The sequence below is a fragment of the Medicago truncatula genome, chromosome 7 (assembly GCF_003473485.1).
Source record: "Medicago truncatula cultivar Jemalong A17 chromosome 7, MtrunA17r5.0-ANR, whole genome shotgun sequence".
Classification (NCBI taxonomy): Eukaryota; Viridiplantae; Streptophyta; class Magnoliopsida; order Fabales; family Fabaceae; genus Medicago; species Medicago truncatula.
Window position 1 is genome coordinate 27,028,755 of NC_053048.1, and position 19,498 is coordinate 27,048,252.

The following is a 19,498-nucleotide window of genomic DNA, read 5'->3' on the forward strand; positions in this document are numbered from 1 at the left end:
AAACAACTTATTCAAAACAACTTATTTATACAAAACAGCTTAATAGGACCTCATTTTCAAAAACAGCTTATTCAAAACAACTTATTTATGCAAAACAACTTATTAAGACCTCATTTCCAAAAACAGCTTATTTACGCAAAACAGCTTAATACGATCTCTTTTTCAAAAACAGCTTATTCAAAACAACTTATTTATACAAAACAGCTTATTACGACCTCTTTTTCAAAAACAACATATTCAAAACAACTTATTTATGCAAAACAGCTTAATACGATCTCTAAATCAAAAACAGCTTATTCAAAACAACTTATTTATACAAAACAGCTTATTACGACCTCATTTACAAAATCAGCTTATTCAAAACAGCTTATTTATGAAAAACACCTTAATAGACCTCATTTTCAAATACAGCTTATTCAAAACAGCTTATTTATGCAAAACAGCTTAATACGATCTCTTTTTCGAAAAACAGCTTATTCAAAACAGCTTATTTATGCAAAACAGCTTATTACAACCTCATTTTCAAAAATCGCTTATTCAAAACAATTTACTTATACAAAACAGCTTATTACGACCTCTTTTTCAAAAACAGCTTATTCAAAACAATTTATTTATGAAAATACGCTTAATACGACCTCATTTTCAAAAACGGCTTATTCAAAACAACTTATTTATGCAAAACAGCTTAATACGATCTCTTTTTCAAAAACAGCATATTTATACAAAATAGTTTCAAAAATCGCTTATTTAAAACAACTTATTTATACAAAACAGCTTAATATGACTTCATTTTAAAAAATAGCTTATTCAAAACAACTTATTTATGCAAAACAGCTTAATACGATTTTTTTTCTTTCAAAAACAGCTTATTTATATAAAAACAGCTTATTACGACCTCATTTTCAAACTCCGCTTATTCAAAACAACTTATTTATACAAAACTGCTTATTATGACCTCATTTTCAAAAACTGCTTAGTCAAAAATCGCTTAATACAATCTATTTTTCAAAAACAACTTATTCTAAACAGCTTATTTATCCAAAACAGCTTATTATCACCTATTTTCAAAAAACAGCTTATTCAAAACAACTTATTAATGCAAAACAACTTATTACGACCTCTTTTCAAAAAACAGCTTATTCAAAATAACTTATTTTTACAAAAAAAGTTTTGGATAAATAAGTTGTTTTGAATAAGTTGTTTTTGAAAAAGAGATCGTAATAAGTTGTTTTGCATAAATAAGTTTTTTTGAGTAAGTTGTTTTTAAAAAAGAGATCGTAATAAGCGGTTTTGCATAAATAAGCTGTTTTGAATAAGTTATTTTTTGAAAAGAGGACATAATAAGTTGTTTTGCATAAATAAATTGTTTTGAATAAGAGGTTTTTGAAATGAGGTCGTTATAAATAGCTTTGTATAAATAAGTTGTTTTGAATAAGCGATTTTTGAAAATGAGGTCATAATAAGCTGTTTTGTATAAATAAGTTGTTTTGAATAAGCGGTTTTTGAAAATGATGTCGTATTAAGCTATTTTGTATAAATAAGCTGTTTTGAATAAGCTGTTTTTGAAAAAGAGATCGTATTAAGCTGTTTTGTATAAATAAGCTGTTTTTGAAAAAGAGGTCGTAATAAGCTGTTTTGTATAAATAAGTTGTTTTTGAATAAGCGGTTTTTGAAAATGAGGTCGTAATAAGCTATTTTATATAAATAAGCTGTTTTGAATAAGCTGTTTTAGTAAAAGAGATTGTATTAAGCTGTTTTGCATAATAAGTTGTTTTGAATAAGCTGTTTTTGAAAATGAGGTCATATTAAGCTGTTTTGTATAAATAAGTTGTTTTGAATAAGCGATTTTTAAAAATGAGGTCATAATAAGCTGTTTTGTATAAATAAGCTGTTTTGAATAAGCTGTTTTTGAAAATGATGTCGTAATAAGCTGTTTTGTATAAATAAGTTGTTTTGAATAAGCGGTTTTTGAAAATGAGGTCGTAATAAGCTATTTTGTATAAATAAGCTGTTTTGAATAAGCTGTTTTTGAAAAAAAGATCGTATTAAGCTGTTTTGCATAAATAAGCTGTTTTGAATAAGTTGTTTTGTATAAATAAGCTGTTTTGAACAAGTTGTTTTTTGAAAAGAGGTCGTAATAAGCTGTTTTGTATAGATAAACTATTTTGGATAAGTTGTTTTTGAAAAAGAGATTGTATTAAACTGTTTTGAATAAGCTGTTTTTCTGAAAAGAGGTCATAATAAGTTGTTTTGTATAAATAAGCTATTTGGAATAAGTTGTTTTTTAAAAAAAGATCGTAATAATTTGTTTTTCATAAGATAAGCTATTTTTTAAAAAGAGGTCGTAATAAGTTGTTTTGTATAAGTAAGTTGTTTTTAAAAAGTGATCGTAATAAGTTTTTTTTTATTTTTTTATTTTATAAATAAGTTGTTTTTTAAAATAGATCTTAATAATTTGTTTTTCATGCGATAAGTTGTTTTGAATAAATTAGAAGTTAAATTACGAAGTATAACAATGTATTGATTTTAAGAGGAAAAAGGGTAAAATAGTAAAATTATAACATAAGCCCTCCATCTCCTTTCCTTGTTGGCTTTTTAACTCCCAAACAAGGGGAAGGTTTTCCCTCCTTTCTCCCTTCCCTCCCTTTCCTTCCCTTCGCCTCCTTAGCCTTTCCTTTCCTTCCCCTCAAAACTCGCAAACAAAGCCTAAGTTTACATGAAATTGTTACTAAATCAAAACCTTCCTTAATAATAGGTATAGTACTAGCACACACAAGAAAATCTACAAGGTAACCATATTCATTATTTATTATATATTCACATGGTCACCCCATTTTCATACTTTTTCTTCTCTAATAAAATAATTATCCTAATTATGCAATTTGTATCCCACACACGTAATAATATAATAAAATAAATATTTATATTCTTTTTTTTTTAAAATCAAATAACATAAAACATTCATCAAATAATTAGCGACATCGGCTCGACTATAAAAAAAATAGTTTAGTGAAATAAATAGCAAACTAAATAAAATAAATAACTCGGATCTTACATTATCCAACTTCTGAATCACTCCATAATTTCTTTCATGTTCTGCTACTTTGTCTTAGACACTCATAAAGGTTATCAGAAAGTAGTTTCTGAACCTTCTCCAAATTTTGTGTTATCACTCAAAGGAAAACATCATTATGAGATAAAATGCATATCCAGGTTCTTTTTAATAAAATCAAACCTTTCAACACACAAAGGTTTAGTAAATATATCATCTGCTCATTGATGATCAATATCAATGAATTGCATATCCATAACACCTTTTTGAACATAATCTTTGATGAAATGATGCTTGATCTCTATTTCTTTGGCCCTCGAGTGAATAATTGGGTTCTTAGACAGACAAATGGTTGCAATATTATCACAATAAACTGAAATACTACCTTCACTAATATAACAGTATTCTAACTGATGTTTCATTCAGAGTAGTTGTGTGCAACAACTTGCAGCTGAGATGTATTTTGCTTCTCCTGTTGACAGTGCAATAATGTTTTGTCTTTTACTTGCTCAGGATATCAGGTTATCACCAAGGAATTGACAATTTTCAACGATGGATTTTCTCTCAATTTTACCCCAGCATAATGAACATCAAAGAATCCAACCAACTTATAATCTTGAGATTTGTTATAAAGAATTCCTAGATTAGTTGTTCCTTTCAGATACCTAAAAATTCTCTTAACATCTGTCAAGTGAGATTCTCTGTGATCTGATTGAAATCTTACACACAGGCATACAATTAACAAAATATATGTCCTGAAAGCGGTTAAATAAAGTAAAGAACCTATCATACCTTTGTATAGCTTCTGATCTACCTTGTTGCTGGACTCTTCTTTACTCATGTTGCAGTTTGGATGCATTAGTGTACCCATTAGTTTGCAATCTTCAAGTTTGAACTTCTTCAGAAAGTTCCCTTGTATATTTAAATTGATGAACATAGACTCCATCTTTGCATTGATTGATTTGAATACTCAGCCTGCATAGTTTTTGAAAACTCTTGCAAAGAGCATCATTGGTAGATCCAAAGTTGATATAATCAACATATATTTGGACAATCAAGATATCTTTCTTTAGTGTCTTTCTGAAAAAGAGTAGTATCAACCTGTCCTCTCTTAAACCCCTTTTCAAGCAAGAAATTATTAAGTTTGTCATACCATGCTCTAGGAGCTTGTTTCACACCTGTCGCGTCATTTTTCGGAGATCAAGGCTATTTGATTAGCTTTTGACTCACTAATTATTTAACGACTAAACATTTATTTTTTAAGAAAAAGGGGAAAAAAGTTCAAACTACCCCTATTTGAAAAGATTTTGGGTTCGGGGGTTAGTTACATAAAGGGAATGTATTATCACCCTTTATGTCCGTAGTACTCTACGAGAACCTATTGATTTTATTTAATTTAATGTGCTATAACTTGTTTTTTTTTTTCTTTAAAAGAAGGAATTAAAAAGTAGTGATTAAAAGAAAAGGAACGTTTTTATTTACATTTTTTATTGATTTGGAAGGACTTGGTCCTCTGCCTACGTACCCATGAGGGATCAAAACCTCGTAGTTCGGGATAGAAAACGACGTTTAATTGGTTTTGTGTTTTTTATTAGTTTTGAAAAAGGTTTTAAAAGACAAGTCAAATGGCAAATAAGATTTGGTTTGTATTTTTTAATTTAAAAGAAAATGGACTCGAGGTATGATTAAATTGATTGAAAGTTTGATTAAGAAAAGTAAAAATAAAAAAAGGATCACTTGATTTTGGAATCAAGGTTTATTATGAAAATGTTTTTGTGATTTTGATTATTTGCATGTTTTTTTGTTTTTTTGGAATATTAAATGAAAATTAAACTAACGAAGCAATAAAAATAAAAGCGCATGAATTTTTGTAGTGACGTTGGATCACCACAAAATCCCTAATATAACCCACACACTTTTCTCATTTATATTTACATTGGACCTAAATACATTCCAATTGCTGGAAAATAAATAACAATAATTAAAATGCTAAATAGAAATAAAAAAAAATGCAAAATGCTAAAAAGAAATAAAACGCAAGAAAATAAAAGAAAGGGACAACCGAAGGGACAAAAATTACCGAAGGGGCAAAACTCCGAAGGGACCTATTCCAAAGGGACAGAAAAAGAGGGAGAAGAAAAGAATAGGTCGTCAACACAAGCTAAATAGAGAGAAGAGAGAAAAGTTCTTTGACAACTCAGAGAACTTTTGGTATGTGAAATTGTGTGGAATGAGGGCTCTATTTATAGGTGAGGAGGTTGATAAAAAATGGAAAATTGGTTTAATGGAAATGATTGACAATTATGGTGAATTTTGAAAAAGGAATATTAAAGTTGACACTTGACTTGAAATTTTTTAGACCTTGACATTTTATTTTTGGACCTATTGACACTTTGTTTTTTTTTTTTACACTAATTAATTAAAAAGAAATAAAATAAATCTAATACGAATTAAAATAAAAACAAATTAAAATAAATTATGTAAAGAAAAATAAAATTAAAAGATGGAAAATAAAAATTATTAAATATAAAAATAGTAACTAACCTTAAAATTAATAAAAGATGGAAATTAGATAATGAAATAAAAAAAGAAAAAAAAAAAAAAAGAGAGAAAAGAGGGTCCGACTCGGAATAAAAAATGAAGTATTTTAAAAATACCTCCCTGCCGAATTTTTTTTCACTGAAAAATCAGAGATCGACATTTTTCAAATAATGCAAGTCGGGTCTCACATTAAATCAGAACTAGTCTCCAGTGATAATGATGCTCTCGGCAAGCAGTTCGTACAGTCTCCTCATGCAGAACCATATGACTTGTTTTTGTATGCAACATATTGAAGATGCAACATCAACATGTGAGAAGCCATGAGCATAGATTTCTGTCGTGTGCTTAAGATACTAGAAATGACGAAGTTTATGCAACGAATGACAAATGCATTTTTCGGAACACTCGAGTAATGTCAAAACAAAGATGAATTGACACAACTTTTAACTTGTAAACTATTTTTTTGGGAGGTAAGTCATTGTTGTACAAAAGATGGAAACTTTATTGATGGCAAGTGAAAAATTTGTAGAAGCTTATGTTACTGTCATTGTATCTTTTCTGTACATTTCAACTGTAAAATTTATGGGACTTGATATGGTGATCCTTCATTGGTTTAATGTATTTGTTTGTTCCAAAATTAGGTGACTTTACAATTACAACTAGCACTTTTCACAGTTTCTAGTAACACCATAACAGTTTATACTGACATATCAAAGTTTTCATTCTTACATTCTTAATATTATAGTTGAAATAGTATTTATTTGGTGATATAATTTTTATTTATTTATTTATTTAGTTTTGTGTATAACAATGGAAGCTGTGGCCATTCTGATAAATATGTTTTTGGTTCCTATAAATATACAACGTTTCGTTTTAATGTCTAAAAAATTTCTTCAACTTTTAGTTTTCGATCTTCACTTTTGGTCCTTCATTTTACGTAAACTCAGATGTAGAGTTCATATTTTTGAATAAAATTTTGCAGAAAAGTTTATAATATTATAAGAATCTCTCCAAAAAAAAAAAAAAAAGAATTTTTTAACAACAAATGAATTAATATGAATTTTTGCGGTAAAATTTTTATATTTAATTCATGTTTTGTTAAAAATTCTAATTATTTTTTTGGAGAGATTATTAAAAGTTGGGTTAAATATGTTTTTAATTCTTACATTTTGTGCCCCTTTGAAGAATAGTCCCTACATTTCATTAAATTTTTTTAAAATCCTCATATTTTATCTCCGTTATCAAAATTAGTTTCTGCTGTTAATTCTCTAACGAGATGGTGATGTGATAGTTAGTGGATCGCAGTTATTTTTGGGTTAAATATGTTTTTTGTTCCTACATTTTGCATGACTTTGAAGAATAATCCTTATTAATTTAGGGATTTTAAAAACATTTATTGAAATGCAAGGACTATTGTTTAAAGTCACGCAAAACTTAGGGACCAAAAACATATTTAACCATAAAAAAATTGGGATCCACTAACTGCCACATCAACATTACGTTAGAGAATTAATAGCAACGACTGATTTTGATAACGAAGATAAAATGTGAGATTTTAAAAACATTTAATGAAATGTAAGGACTATTCTTCAAAAAGGTGCAAAATATAAGGACTAAAAACATATTTAATCCTTAAAAGTTGAAGGAAATTTGTAGAGAAACTAAAATAAAAAGTTGGTATATTCATAGGGACCAAGAACATTAAACCCATAAAAAATAGTAAAGACTCTCAAAAAGATGACAAATGCCAGAGAAATAAATTTGCTTAATGTAGTATGATTTTATCATTTTTTTCAAACTTGTTTATGTATTTATGTGTGGAAGTAGCTAGCTGTTTAGGACTAAAGTTTGACCAATTGGAACCACACCACATAAACAAGGCATATTCCATACATTCCCAAAATTGGTATAACTCTCAAGTCTCATCCAACCACATGGACCAAAAACTCACCTTTCACCAATATCATCATACATACTCACCTTATTCCAACCTATCATCATCATCCTTAACTCTTCATCATCAATGTCACTTACAGGAGCTTCTGTTTGAGCTCCAACAATGTCTTTAACACCTGTTTTCTCATGTGGGCCATTGTTAAACCTTCCCACAACCAATCTTAGAGGTTTTAGAACAAAACCTGTCACTGTTAGACTGCTTAGTTCTTTAGCTTTACCTCAAAGGTTGTTTGCACATTGGAATACAAACGGACACGTTTCTCACCTCTTCAGGTAACTAACTAACTAACTTCTCATTTATATGTTGATGAATATGATTGTTTTTTAGATACAAAATGTGTTTTTTGTTATTGTTGAGTTGCACATGTAGAAATGTTTATAAGTGGAGGTTCTCCCTCATCTTACAATAGGCTTGAGTTATATAACATACCTAAATTCTAAGATGGTATCAAAGTTATATATGAAGCACAGACACTCCTCGAATTAAACGTGTCCCCGTGTCGGACATGTGTCGTGTACGACACGACACCGACACATATAATGTGATTTTTTCAAATTATTAGCGGTGTTGGCGTGTCCGTATCCGTATCCGTGCTTCATATTAAACTCCGCAACCCTGCAAAGGCTAGTGTTGGGCATAGGGCAGTAGGGGTGTATTGAAAGTCTCACATTCCACATGATATGCGTGGGGGTACATTTACGTGTAGGAGTGTGCTTTTTAAGCTGATTTTGTGGGGTCGAATTAGACCTGAGTTAAATTCTGAGATTTTTCATGTTGGTTAGAACATGGTTATTACAAATATTAGAACATGGTAACTTATACATTTCAGAGATGCTATTCATATCAATTACAAACTTTGACTTAGGATGTTTGAGATATATATGAGTTTTAAGTTCTGTATTAGCTCATTGAAATTTGTTTTCCTCTCTAAAGTTTTATATAAACTACAAGTTTGAAATTCTAGGATATATCTCTGAGGTCTATGTTTTATTTATGTTTGACCTATGTTGCATCTGTGAAAGAAATGAGTTTGTTTATATGACATATCCCCTTCAGAATGAAGTTTTGGATTTTGGCCCTCTTAGTAGTTTCCTTGTTATTCAGCTTCCCTTTTTTTGTTAGTTGATTCCATTGTATTCGGCATAATGAAGTTACCTTTGTGTTACAGAAGCAGAATCAAATGCTCTAAACATGAGGGTGAGGAAAATTACGAGGCGTTAAAATCTAAGGATATATCAGATACACAAGATAGGTTCAGTAATGAGGTGAAAGCAAATGGTAAAGAGCGGCATAATAAGACGGAGATCCCGTTCCTGGCTATGATTGCAATTGCGTTAGGCATAGCCGCATTAGCTACAATAGCATCCATTCGCCAACAGCCTATTCTAGGATCACCGTCCGGTCTGCAGATTCTGTCAGATGGTTCTTCCTCTTCAGCAGTTGCTCCTGTTGCTGTTGGTTTCACTTTCAAAGTTTTTGGATTTAGCGTTATAATTCCGCAATGTGCACCAGGGTACCCCTTCTTTCTCTTCTATTGCTTTCTTTGTCATTTGTTTCAACAGTTTGGCAGCTACACATAAGTTGTTCCTAAAGTTACATCATTCTTATTTGTGGTTGAGCTACTGCTTAATAGTTATGGAAAATCTCTTCATTGTATTGCTCCATATTTGTGTGTTCTTGTAGATTAAGATTTTGGTTTATTGTTTACTATGTCCGCTACTTGTAATTCATCCATGCATAGTGAACTAGCAGTTAGAGACCAAACACGCCAAAGCTGAAGTAACATAACAACTATTGCTTATAAGAATGGACAAAGAGGTTAAGTTTACTTCTTGACAAGAATAAGAAATCTCTTGCTACAAGACTGTTTTGTTGTTAACTAATTGACATTTTACTGTTATAGTGACAAAGGATACATGTAAAAAATCAGCCTATAATGGCATTGTGGTAGCATGCATAGTTCTTCATATTGCAGCTAAGAGTATTTTAAGCTTTCTCGTAAGTTAACAAGTTCTATCATGTATCTGAATTCCCTGCAGATGGATCTACTTCTGGTTGCTGATGGCTGCAGGTTGCGGACTTTTCATCAGTGAAGAAGCTTTAAATATTTGGGTCTGTGCTTTTCACTGATACTTCTGTTTTACATCCTCGTGTTTTTGCTTCTTGTTTTTCCCGTTGAATTGAAAACAACTTTGCTTTCAAGATATTTATTAGGTTGGTACGTCAATAGCAAGGCTTCTGTCTCTCGATGGAACATGGCAGTCGTTTGCTGAATCTTTCTCAAGGAATGCTCCGTACATCATATCAACCGTTCTATGGGTTTATTGGTAATTAGCAACTCTATCAAACATTTATTTACATCATTTATACACATTGTTTTACATTCAAATAAAAACTACTGATTGTTACAGGGGAGTTTGCATTAGTGACATGATACCCTTTTACTTGGGGAAGCTTTTCAGACAGTCTGGCGCATCTGCTGATGTTACTTCAAGGGTAAGTTGTACATAATACTTCCTTCGGAACCTGAGTTAGTTTAGTTCAGATTTATACATTGGAAATCGAATCCAACTAGGATGGCCTGTTTATATTGGCTTATTTTAGTTTATCTAATGACATAAACACTTGTGATACTGTTTGAGAGAGCTTATGGAGACAGCCTATGACATGTCGATAAACTTCGGTGATTTTTTTTTAATGAATTGTTTTGATGTTTTCATTTTATTCACGAATATTTTTGGTGGTGCCAACAGTTAGGCATTGGCAAAGAGAAGGCTATAGAAATCACAGACGTTGTACAAAAGTATGGCAATCTTATTGGTTTTGGTAAGCTCATAGTGCTTTCTATTTGTGTGTTAAACCTGTCCGTGTCTTTATGTATAAGTATACAGTCTTGTGTGTCAAATTGTACTTAAATATTTTGTTATTTATGATGTTCTTGTTACTGAATTTGCAGTTGAACGATTCTCTCTCGGAGTGAGAAACCCTACAGCTTTTCTTGCAGGAGCCTTGGTTAGTGATTGATAGATTTCCCTTTTATATTTGATAAAGTTACATGGAAAGAAAAAGTAAAAGAAATCACGTTAAGAAGGACTCATTTAATGTGGCTTGTGAATAATACATTGGAAAATACAATATAGATACAACATTAAGTCATACTTTCACAAGAATTATTTCAATTTTCGAAAGTTCTTTTAGGTTCTAGAAAATGTAGATTGTGATAATGTGATTTCTGTAAGCAGATTTCTCCCGGTATACGGCATACACCTAAAGTTTGTGTTTATTAGTGTCCATGTATGGCCCTAGATGAACTTCTAATAGCAAATTTTGCACCTGTTTTTGTACATCTTTTCGGTTAAAGATAATCCACATTTCTATAATTAACTAGGCCATGGTGATGATTTTTTATGCTAATTTTGTTTAAAAAAGACTTGGCCCTTTTATATGGATAATAATTTTTTCTTCAAGTGCAGGGTATTTCTCCGGAGTTGTTTTTTGCAGGGGTCTGTGGTGGGGGTCTGTTCACACTTTCCATTCAGGTGAATTTGAAGCACAAATCTTTACAAGAACAAAACTTTAATTTTTTACATACAAGGAGTAAGCAAGTTTCTAATGTGGTCACTAATACTTCTCCTTTTCATATGTGATCAGCTTGGAATAGGATTCCTTTTGAGGGAACGGCCGATATTTGCTCTTGCTACTGTCGCAACCGTAATGGTAATAATAATGTTAGTTTGAACAATAAAATTCTTGTTTAGTCAAAAATGTTAACTAAAAATTACCCTTTTTTTTATTTTATACAGGGAATTTGGACAATTTTTCCATATGCTGTGGCTGCTTCAACTGCTTTATTCTTTTATGTCAGGCGGAAGTACTTATCTTAGTCCTTGAATGCCATATAAGAGTATTCGGGATATTGATTCCTAAGTTGTATATGCAGATAAGTGACATATTCATCCATTTATTGAACTTTTTCTATCTTATCAGTCACGTCAACCAATTTCTGTTATAGGTAATGATCAATTACTATGGCTGATTAGCCATATATACGAGTCTAGGGTTCAACATTTAAGATTCTTTTGTAAATGAAGAATAACTTATTAATAAATCCCTTTGTGGTACTTGAATGTATTTAATAAATAATTGGCTTTTTTAATATTTCTTGAGGATAAACTGCAAATTATGATGAGCTTATTGATAGAAAACCCTTGTTTATGATGATTTCTACTGCACACGGCATGCATTTTAAAAGATAATCTGTCTTACCCGTGTTTCCGCAATGTGCTTATTGGATTGGACATATTACAACAAACGATAGTAAAGCATATGTAATTTTTTCTGTTCAGAATAAATACTCATTTATAGACTATAGCACAATTTAGAAGCTATGTAAAATAATTTACTAACTTTCTGTTCAGAACTTGATTAGATCTCTCCCTCTCGTTGTTTCTCTGATGTGAGAAGAATCAAACTTCTTTGGCATTGCAAATCAATTCTCATTTTGACTCGAGAAATCTGAGCTGAATACCATAAGCTTCCTTAAGCTCTGCTAATACTTCAGCAATAGGCGGCCTCTGTGATGCATCCCTTTCCACTGACTTCACAGCAATGAATGTCGCCTTCTTCATGCTTTCTAGATCAAAAGTTCCTTGTATGCTTTCATCGACAACTTCGAATGCACCTGCCTGCAAATAGGGTTTGGCCTGCAGTAGGAAAGTTTGAAACAGCGATGTAAATCCCTAAATTTTGTATACTATAGTTGCAGTGCACAAGTCATAAATGTGAAAAGAGGGAGGAAAAACAACACTGGAAATTGTAGACATGCATGAAATATATGCAAACAAATTAAGGAAAGAAACACACTTAGTTTGAGTATAAAATTGGAATAAAATAATCATTGTTACATTGAAAAATACACATTTCTGTCAAGAAATTATTTTCTTTGCTAAAGCAACACTTATTGTGAGATGGAAGTTATTGTCTTTCCAATGAAATATGAGCTTTATGAAACATGGATACAGACACGAACATCGGACATGACACAGACACATACACTGACACACCGACACCGCTAATAATTTGAGAAAATCACGTAATTCAGTGTAATTATATGTGTCGGTGTCGGACACAACACATGTCCGACAATGAGACACGCCTAATCCGAGGAGTGCCCGTGCTTCATACTATGAGAAAAAAATGTCAAGTTATAGCTTTGTAGAAACAATTGAAGGGACTTTAGGTTACCCATAAAACCAAATTGAATGAATCAGGAGTCCCAGAGTGAATCAATGGCTCTCTTCCACAAATGAGTTCCAAAAGAACAACTCCAAAACTATATACATCACTTTTCTCAGTAAGCTGTTGAGTGGAATAATACCTATACACAGAAAATTGACATGATAAATATGATATAAGGGTTTAAGGTAACTATAACAACTTGATTAATTGCAATAACATACTCTGGATCTAGATAGCCAGCAGTTCCCTTGACAACAGTGGTGACATGAGTTGCATCTGCTTTGGTTACCTGCTTAGAGAGGCCAAAATCACAGACCTTGGCATTCAAATCCATGTCTAAGAGGATATTACTACACTTGACATCGCGGTGTATGATTCTTGGTTCACTTCCATTATGCAAATAATCCAATCCTTGACAAGATGGAGAGTGAGCTTAAGACGTAGTTTATACCAGTAGATAGTCTTAAATAAACCAATCCAAACAGACCCTTAAAGCAGTACCTTTTGCTGCATCAACAGCAATTTTCAACCTTCGAATCCAGCTTAAGGGAGTTTTATGGCTGTTTGCACCTATACAAAAGAGAATAAAAGGTCATTATTAAACAGAAAACTCTACTGAAACTAAATGGCATGATTATAAACTAGCAAGTATTTGTGTTCAAGAATACAGTACCGTAGAGGTGATCAGCTAGGGATCCACCAGGCAAGTATTCATAAACCAATATCTGATGCTTTGCTTCATGACAGAATCCTTCCAAAGACACGAGATTTTGATGTCGGATTTTCGACAAGAGATGAATCTAGGAGCAACATAAGATAGAAAAGGAAAAATTAGAGGAAATCATGAGCAGACGGCTGTAAGTGTTGATCACTTAGCCGTTAGATTAATCCAACAAACGTTATTTCATTCAAGAGGCAGGAGGCGTAGCTAAGGATTCAACTCAAACGCCAATACGTATCACATGTTGTTTTACTTATTCAGATATACTTACATAAGCATTAATGGTATATGCGAGTAGAATTTAGTTAATAAACCTCATTGATAAAGGAATCAACCCCAAGTTGGGATTTATCGAACCGAACTTTGACAGCAACTGATTTTCCATTTGGAAGCTTTCCAAGGTAAACAGATCCAAAACCTCCTCTTCCAATAATTTCCTTAAAATTGCTAGTAGCTACTTTGATTTCTTTGTAGGTAAAAACTTTTTCTGCACCCCAGTTCCTCATATCAGTTTCTTCCCCTAAGTCAAAAAATAGTACCCCCTTAGCACATGAAAGAAGTGCTAACTATATAAACATGATGTCAAAGAATACATACTAGTTGTGTGCGAGGCTCGATATCTTATTTTAGAATTGTATATATATACTGAAATACATATCAGGAAAATGGTAAATGTAGCTCCTCCAATTGTGCCTAATATTATTGGTAGATGGTTTTGTCCATGGTTCTTCTTTTTGGGAATTATAATCAGTTGTGGTTCCACAATTGGAGGATTGGATGATGCATCATCGCACGTGGTTGTGGAAAAAGTAAGACACAAATTTCCAGATGTTCTGCAAAAGATCAAGATATTAATATGCATACTTTTTAGGCTGTGGATCCTCTCCCTTTACTAGATGGTTTCGGTAGGAGAGATTCGCCGTGTTTTTCTCTCCTACCGAAACCATCCTATAACTGAGAGGAATCCAACTATACTTTGTACGGATACCTATGTACCACTTCCATACCTGATCTCTATAGTGTCTTTGTTCAAAGACTGTGGAAGTGGTCCTTGTAGTTTGTTATTTTCTAGATTCCTGCAGAATCGAACACATTGTTATAACTTATACGAAAAGGAAAAGAAACAGAAAGTTAAATTAGAACTATATATGAAAATAAAAAAGGATTTCAATCTTTGAGCTAATTGTGTGTTGCTCACTTACAGTAAGTGGAGGTCTTCTAACTCTCCCAAGTTATCTGGCACTACTCCTCGGAGACTATTATCTCGCAAGTCTCTTCATGTAAGGCAAAAAGAAAGTTTAAAAAAGTGATAAAATTAATAGAATTTTTGGAATCCATGTTCTGGCTTATTTGAAGTTCTAATTTTGTTTTTTTGGAGACTCACAAAATTTGAAGACTAATCAAGTTCTCCAGCTCTTCACCAAAGGATGTCAGCTGATTGAAACTAAGGTTCCTGCAAGTTTGAGCAGTCACTATCAATCTTTGCTTAGAAATTTAGACCTAAGTTCAAGGTGTTATGGTTTAGGAGCATTACAGTTTTGCAAGGCTTTGCAAACTACCCAGATTCTGGATTTCACCAGCAAGTGATGTGTTGTGCAAATCCCTGATAAATAATTAAGGTCAATTATCATCGTAAGACAGATTATATGCAATAATTATATGGACTATGTCCAAATAGGAGAAAGAAAATTACAATGTTTTAAGGTCTAACAAGTCACCAAATGTAGGACTAATTGATCTCAAATTTATGTCTGAGAGAGCCCTGAAAAAATTTCATTACTATTAGATCTTTGTTTCAAAAGTGTGTAAAAGCACACAACTCTACTTGTCCATCTAATGATAAAGGTTTCTACACATTAGTGGTCAAATAATGTCACCAAATTAGTCCCTCAAAGATACAACATAGTCACCATATCTATCCTTTTCTGTCACCACTTTAGTCTTCTATAACGGCGAATATAACGACACCTTAGATCGTTGAAGAACTAAACTAATTAGTGACTTATTAGGTAACTTAACTAATATGGTGATATAGTACTCTATTAAGGGATTGATTTGTCGACCAAAAGTTTTGGATAAATAGTGTGATGACAACTTAATAGTTGAAGGACTAAGTAGAGGATTTAATCATAAAAGAATGTAATGAATTCACACACAATGATATCACTAAGTTTCCTTCACAATGTATGTGATCCCATGGGAAAGGAGAACATGGATCATCTTGCCATCCTAGATCCAATCCAGTGGACTGTTGAATAACCTGCATTGCTGAAACTGGAATTCAAGTTGAGCAAACAGTAAGTATAAAACAAACAATAGTTAGACCATGTTTGTATCAACAGCCTAATTAAGCACTTACGTATAAGCTGTTTTTATAACAAAAAATAAAATATAGTCAAGTTTTTTCTCATACAAGCTATAAGTTGTTTTCACAAGTTATCCTAGTGAGCTTATGGAAATAATCTGAAAACAACTTATGAACATGTCGTAAGCTGTTTCCATAAGCTCTCCTGAACAGTCTCACAAGTGCTTATGCTAGTTGGTAAGTTAAAAAAAAGAAGGCGATGAGGCACCTGTGGTTGACGAGGCTTCAGGTGGAATATCAACCATATTATATACCTCAAATGCATTGATCTGAGGGTAAAAGTTGATACTTCTTAGTGTTATATTCAAGCTGCTTATCCTCTTTTTTGTAACATATAAAGCACTGATTTCTGATCTTTTTATTGTATAGTTTGACTTTACAAGATCTCCATTTATGAATACATCAAATGAAGGGAACACAGGAAGAATTCCAGCAAAATAGAGGATAATATAGTAGTCTCCTAAGCCCTCAAGAGGTAGGTTATATGCCATTATATTTCGTCGCGCCAAGACTCTTCCAGTTTGAAGAACAGGAGCTGGTGGTTTCTCGAAAATATTGGATTGATTGAAGCTATTCTTGATCTTAAACCCACTTGTAGCATGAAAAGGAATGAAACTTCTATCACTGTTCCATATTCTGTCATATGGATCCATAGGGTACCTGTTTTTTAGAAGCTAAACCATGTTATCAAATCGAAATTCAAATCATGAACTAGAAGACCTATTTTCTGAATTGTGAATAGAATCCTCTTACGAATCGTAAGATACATTACCGATAAAAATATGACATTTTAAACTAAAAACATGTGACAGCTATTATAAGTTGATATATCATATTCGAACCTTAAAATAATTGAAGATTTAAGTCATAAATCAAATGACAAAAGAAAAGTGTCTGACTAAAAAAAGTTGACAAAAAAAAGTGCCTGACTATACTAAATTTAGGTAACGATTCATTACAGTGAAGTGAGATTCATCGTAGTGAATCGGAGTTCATCGTAATGAATCAGGATTCAGCATGAGATTTTTCCGAAATAGTTGCACACTAGAGATTCATAGTGATTGGACTCGGTTTTGCATCGAATCGAGATAAAACTCAAATGCATAATAAGATACTGCTAACCATGAGCTAAACCATAACTGTTCATAATAAAATTAGTTGCATAATTAGAAATCAATCTATGGTTCATACCTTATAGACTCATTGATGTGTCCACAATCAACTCTATAACTCATCCTAAGCAATTTATTTGGAAAATTTTCCTTGCCCTTTATGTAGGAACCTTTAGGAAGTGGTCTAATTTCAAGTAAAGAAATTATAGGAGAACCACCACTTGGAATTGAATTCAAACAGCATGCCAATGTATCCTTATTGACTTCCCATAGAAACTCTTCTATCCATGGATCCTTTCTAGCTAGATTTATCTTAGCAGCAATGGCTGTCCCAAGAGAAACATAAAAAATAGGCGGTTTTCCAAGTCCATCATAGTTCTTGTACACAAATTTTGCTCTAACAAGAATCAAACTAGTGGCATTGCTCATTGGTATCCGATAGCATGCGCGACGTTTGGAATGAGGGAAGAACCGAGCTGAGACATTTGTTGACAAGGAACCGTCATTGTAATTGATGGTGGTTGTTTTTCCTGTGGTTATGTAAGGAGTGTCTGAGAACCATGAAATGTTTGATGAATCATTGAAGCTTGTTGTTCCACCACATGATAGACTCAAGAAACCTGTTACATGAAATTCAACAAGAAAATAGTGAAAACTACTTTCATGTTTGTAATCTAATAGGCTTTGTGAAAGATATTAATATTCAACAAGTATTGAACTTAGAAAAAATGGCCATGAAATCATGAGTATATAAGTTAGTGATGAACTTTTCCCACCCTCTAAGATACTACGGATGCACACATTCGGAAAAAACGTAGTTTTTGTGTTGTCCAGATGTGTACTTCTGAACAAAAATACTGTTTCTCCTTTGAAAATGCACACTCTCAGGTCCGAGGTCAATACCACCAGGTCAACCCAAGTATTGAGGATGGACAAAGATTTTTCTATAAGTTAAGATTGAATAATGAAAAAACATGCTTAGAAAAATGTCATTATCTTATAAAGTTGTATAAGACATACCATCTTGTCCAGAGAAAGCAACAAACAAGAAGCTATGAAGCAAAAAGAAGATAGTCCATGAATTTCTTGAATCCATGAATTGTGATGCATACTATAAATTCCAAATGTTGTGTTTATCTTTTACAGAATCAAAGGAAGAAAAGTGTATATAAATAAAAGTAGTGTGACTAGTGTCATAGTTGTGTGTAATGATGAGAAAGAACAATTGTTACAACATTATATGAAAGAAACATGATAAAGCTTTAAGGAAGGGAAAAGAACACTAAGTGTAAATTCAGGAAAGTGTCTTGGTTTGGTAGAGTGATCAAGTTGTTGAGCATAGAGATGGAGAAAGGAAAAGTGCATAGTTGAGGTTATGATGATTAAAGGATTGTAGAGTCATTGAAGATGGGAAAGTTATTATATTATTTTAATTTGTTTCTTTAATGTAAGCTTTAACTAGATTTTCCTAGTACTTCTAGTGCAGTGTTCCTTTTGGAAACATTGGGAAAAAAATACCTTCCATATCTAGTTTGAATAGTGTTTTTTTTACATTTTTTATATTTTAGCAAATGAAGTTTGAATAGTGTTATTTATAAAAAATAAATTAAATTTTCTTTCAAAAAAAAAAATTTAATTTTTAATATAAATATAGACGTCTCAAAGGAGTGGTCCAATGATTTAGGTTGAAACATTGAAAGAGTTATATGTAGAAGGTGGAGGTTTAAATCTACTTTTAACATTTATATATTAGGATATACACCCTCCGATCACTATTATAAGTAAAAACCCAATTGTTTGTTTCATTGAATAACCAATGAATCTTGTTTATAATATTGACTATATACATCAATCATTTTTTTTGAGCAATGTCATCAATTATTCATGAAACCCAACAAGTAAATTTTTGTCTATAATAATGACTAAAGAATACATAGGGTTAATGGAGATCTCAAATACAATGTGGCAACAATAACATTTGATTAAGGTTACATATTTAATCAAACTCATGCTAAAAAAGTTGTTTAAGATTTTTTATAAAAATTAAAAATCATTTAGTTAATGCATCTTGATACAAAAATATCCTTTTTTTTATTTCAGAAATTATTTTACCAATTTATATTTTCAAAGCAAAAAAGAGTATACATTTCTACAAACAATTTAAAGATATAATTGAAACAAATATAAATTATATTTTTGGTCTATAAAAGAAGTATAAACTATTACTTCTGAAGGCTACCTAATCTTCAAATTCAATGCTTAGAGTACAAGTCTTGATTAACATTAGTGGTACTTGATTGGGTTAAATCATTCATGTAGAAAATAGGTCCTTCGTATCAAAGTAACTTCTAAAGCACAATTAATGCATTGGCCCTTCATATTAACAAATAATTATTGGCTAAATCATGTTTATAGTTTGACCCAGATTGGTAAATTAAATATTTTTATCAGGATTGGAGTGTATTTGTATACTATATTTATAGTTTTAGCTTTTAAGTTAAGAATAAAGATC

General features: G+C 31.7%; 2 protein-coding genes across 2 annotated transcripts; one reads left to right on the forward strand and one right to left on the reverse strand.

Annotated features, from left to right (window-relative positions):
• Nucleotides 1–7,469: 7,469 nt before the first annotated feature.
• LOC11434448 (uncharacterized) lies at nucleotides 7,470–11,708 on the forward strand. Its single transcript, XM_003622864.4, has 10 exons — nucleotides 7,470–7,822; nucleotides 8,719–9,063; nucleotides 9,590–9,662; nucleotides 9,765–9,877; nucleotides 9,962–10,046; nucleotides 10,304–10,376; nucleotides 10,507–10,562; nucleotides 11,024–11,089; nucleotides 11,202–11,267; nucleotides 11,354–11,708. The coding sequence occupies exons 1-10, from the start codon at nucleotides 7,653–7,655 to the stop codon at nucleotides 11,432–11,434; spliced, it is 1,128 nt and encodes a 375-aa protein (XP_003622912.1). The 5' UTR covers nucleotides 7,470–7,652; the 3' UTR covers nucleotides 11,435–11,708.
• A 157-nt stretch (nucleotides 11,709–11,865) lies between these two features.
• Nucleotides 11,866–18,329, reverse strand: LOC11433990 (probable LRR receptor-like serine/threonine-protein kinase At5g48740). The gene is made up of 16 exons (XM_003622863.4): nucleotides 18,007–18,329; nucleotides 17,066–17,606; nucleotides 16,083–16,534; nucleotides 15,666–15,783; nucleotides 15,203–15,271; nucleotides 15,044–15,112; nucleotides 14,894–14,962; nucleotides 14,712–14,783; nucleotides 14,517–14,585; nucleotides 14,107–14,342; nucleotides 13,824–14,029; nucleotides 13,462–13,588; nucleotides 13,290–13,358; nucleotides 13,010–13,199; nucleotides 12,795–12,927; nucleotides 11,866–12,253 (listed from the first exon to the last, which is right to left on the reverse strand). Exons 1-16 carry the CDS (start codon nucleotides 18,080–18,082, stop codon nucleotides 12,047–12,049), a joined length of 2,703 nt encoding a protein of 900 aa, XP_003622911.2. The 5' UTR covers nucleotides 18,083–18,329; the 3' UTR covers nucleotides 11,866–12,046.
• Nucleotides 18,330–19,498: the final 1,169 nt, after the last annotated feature.

Excerpts from the sequence above, each read along its gene's own strand:
- LOC11434448 (XM_003622864.4), top strand. The coding sequence starts at position 7,653 with ATGTCTTTAACACCTGTTTTCTCATGTGGGCCATTGTTAAACCTTCCC. Across the intron at positions 7,823-8,718 it reads CACGTTTCTCACCTCTTCAG|AAGCAGAATCAAATGCTCTA; the intron begins GTAACTAACTAA and ends TTTGTGTTACAG. Across the intron at positions 9,064-9,589 it reads ATTCCGCAATGTGCACCAGG|ATGGATCTACTTCTGGTTGC; the intron begins GTACCCCTTCTT and ends AATTCCCTGCAG.
- LOC11433990 (XM_003622863.4), bottom strand. The coding sequence starts at position 18,082 with ATGGATTCAAGAAATTCATGGACTATCTTCTTTTTGCTTCATAGCTTC. Across the intron at positions 15,784-16,082 it reads TGAAGCCTCGTCAACCACAG|TTTCAGCAATGCAGGTTATT; the intron begins GTGCCTCATCGC and ends CTTGAATTCCAG. Across the intron at positions 13,589-13,823 it reads TTGATTCCTTTATCAATGAG|ATTCATCTCTTGTCGAAAAT; the intron begins GTTTATTAACTA and ends TGTTGCTCCTAG.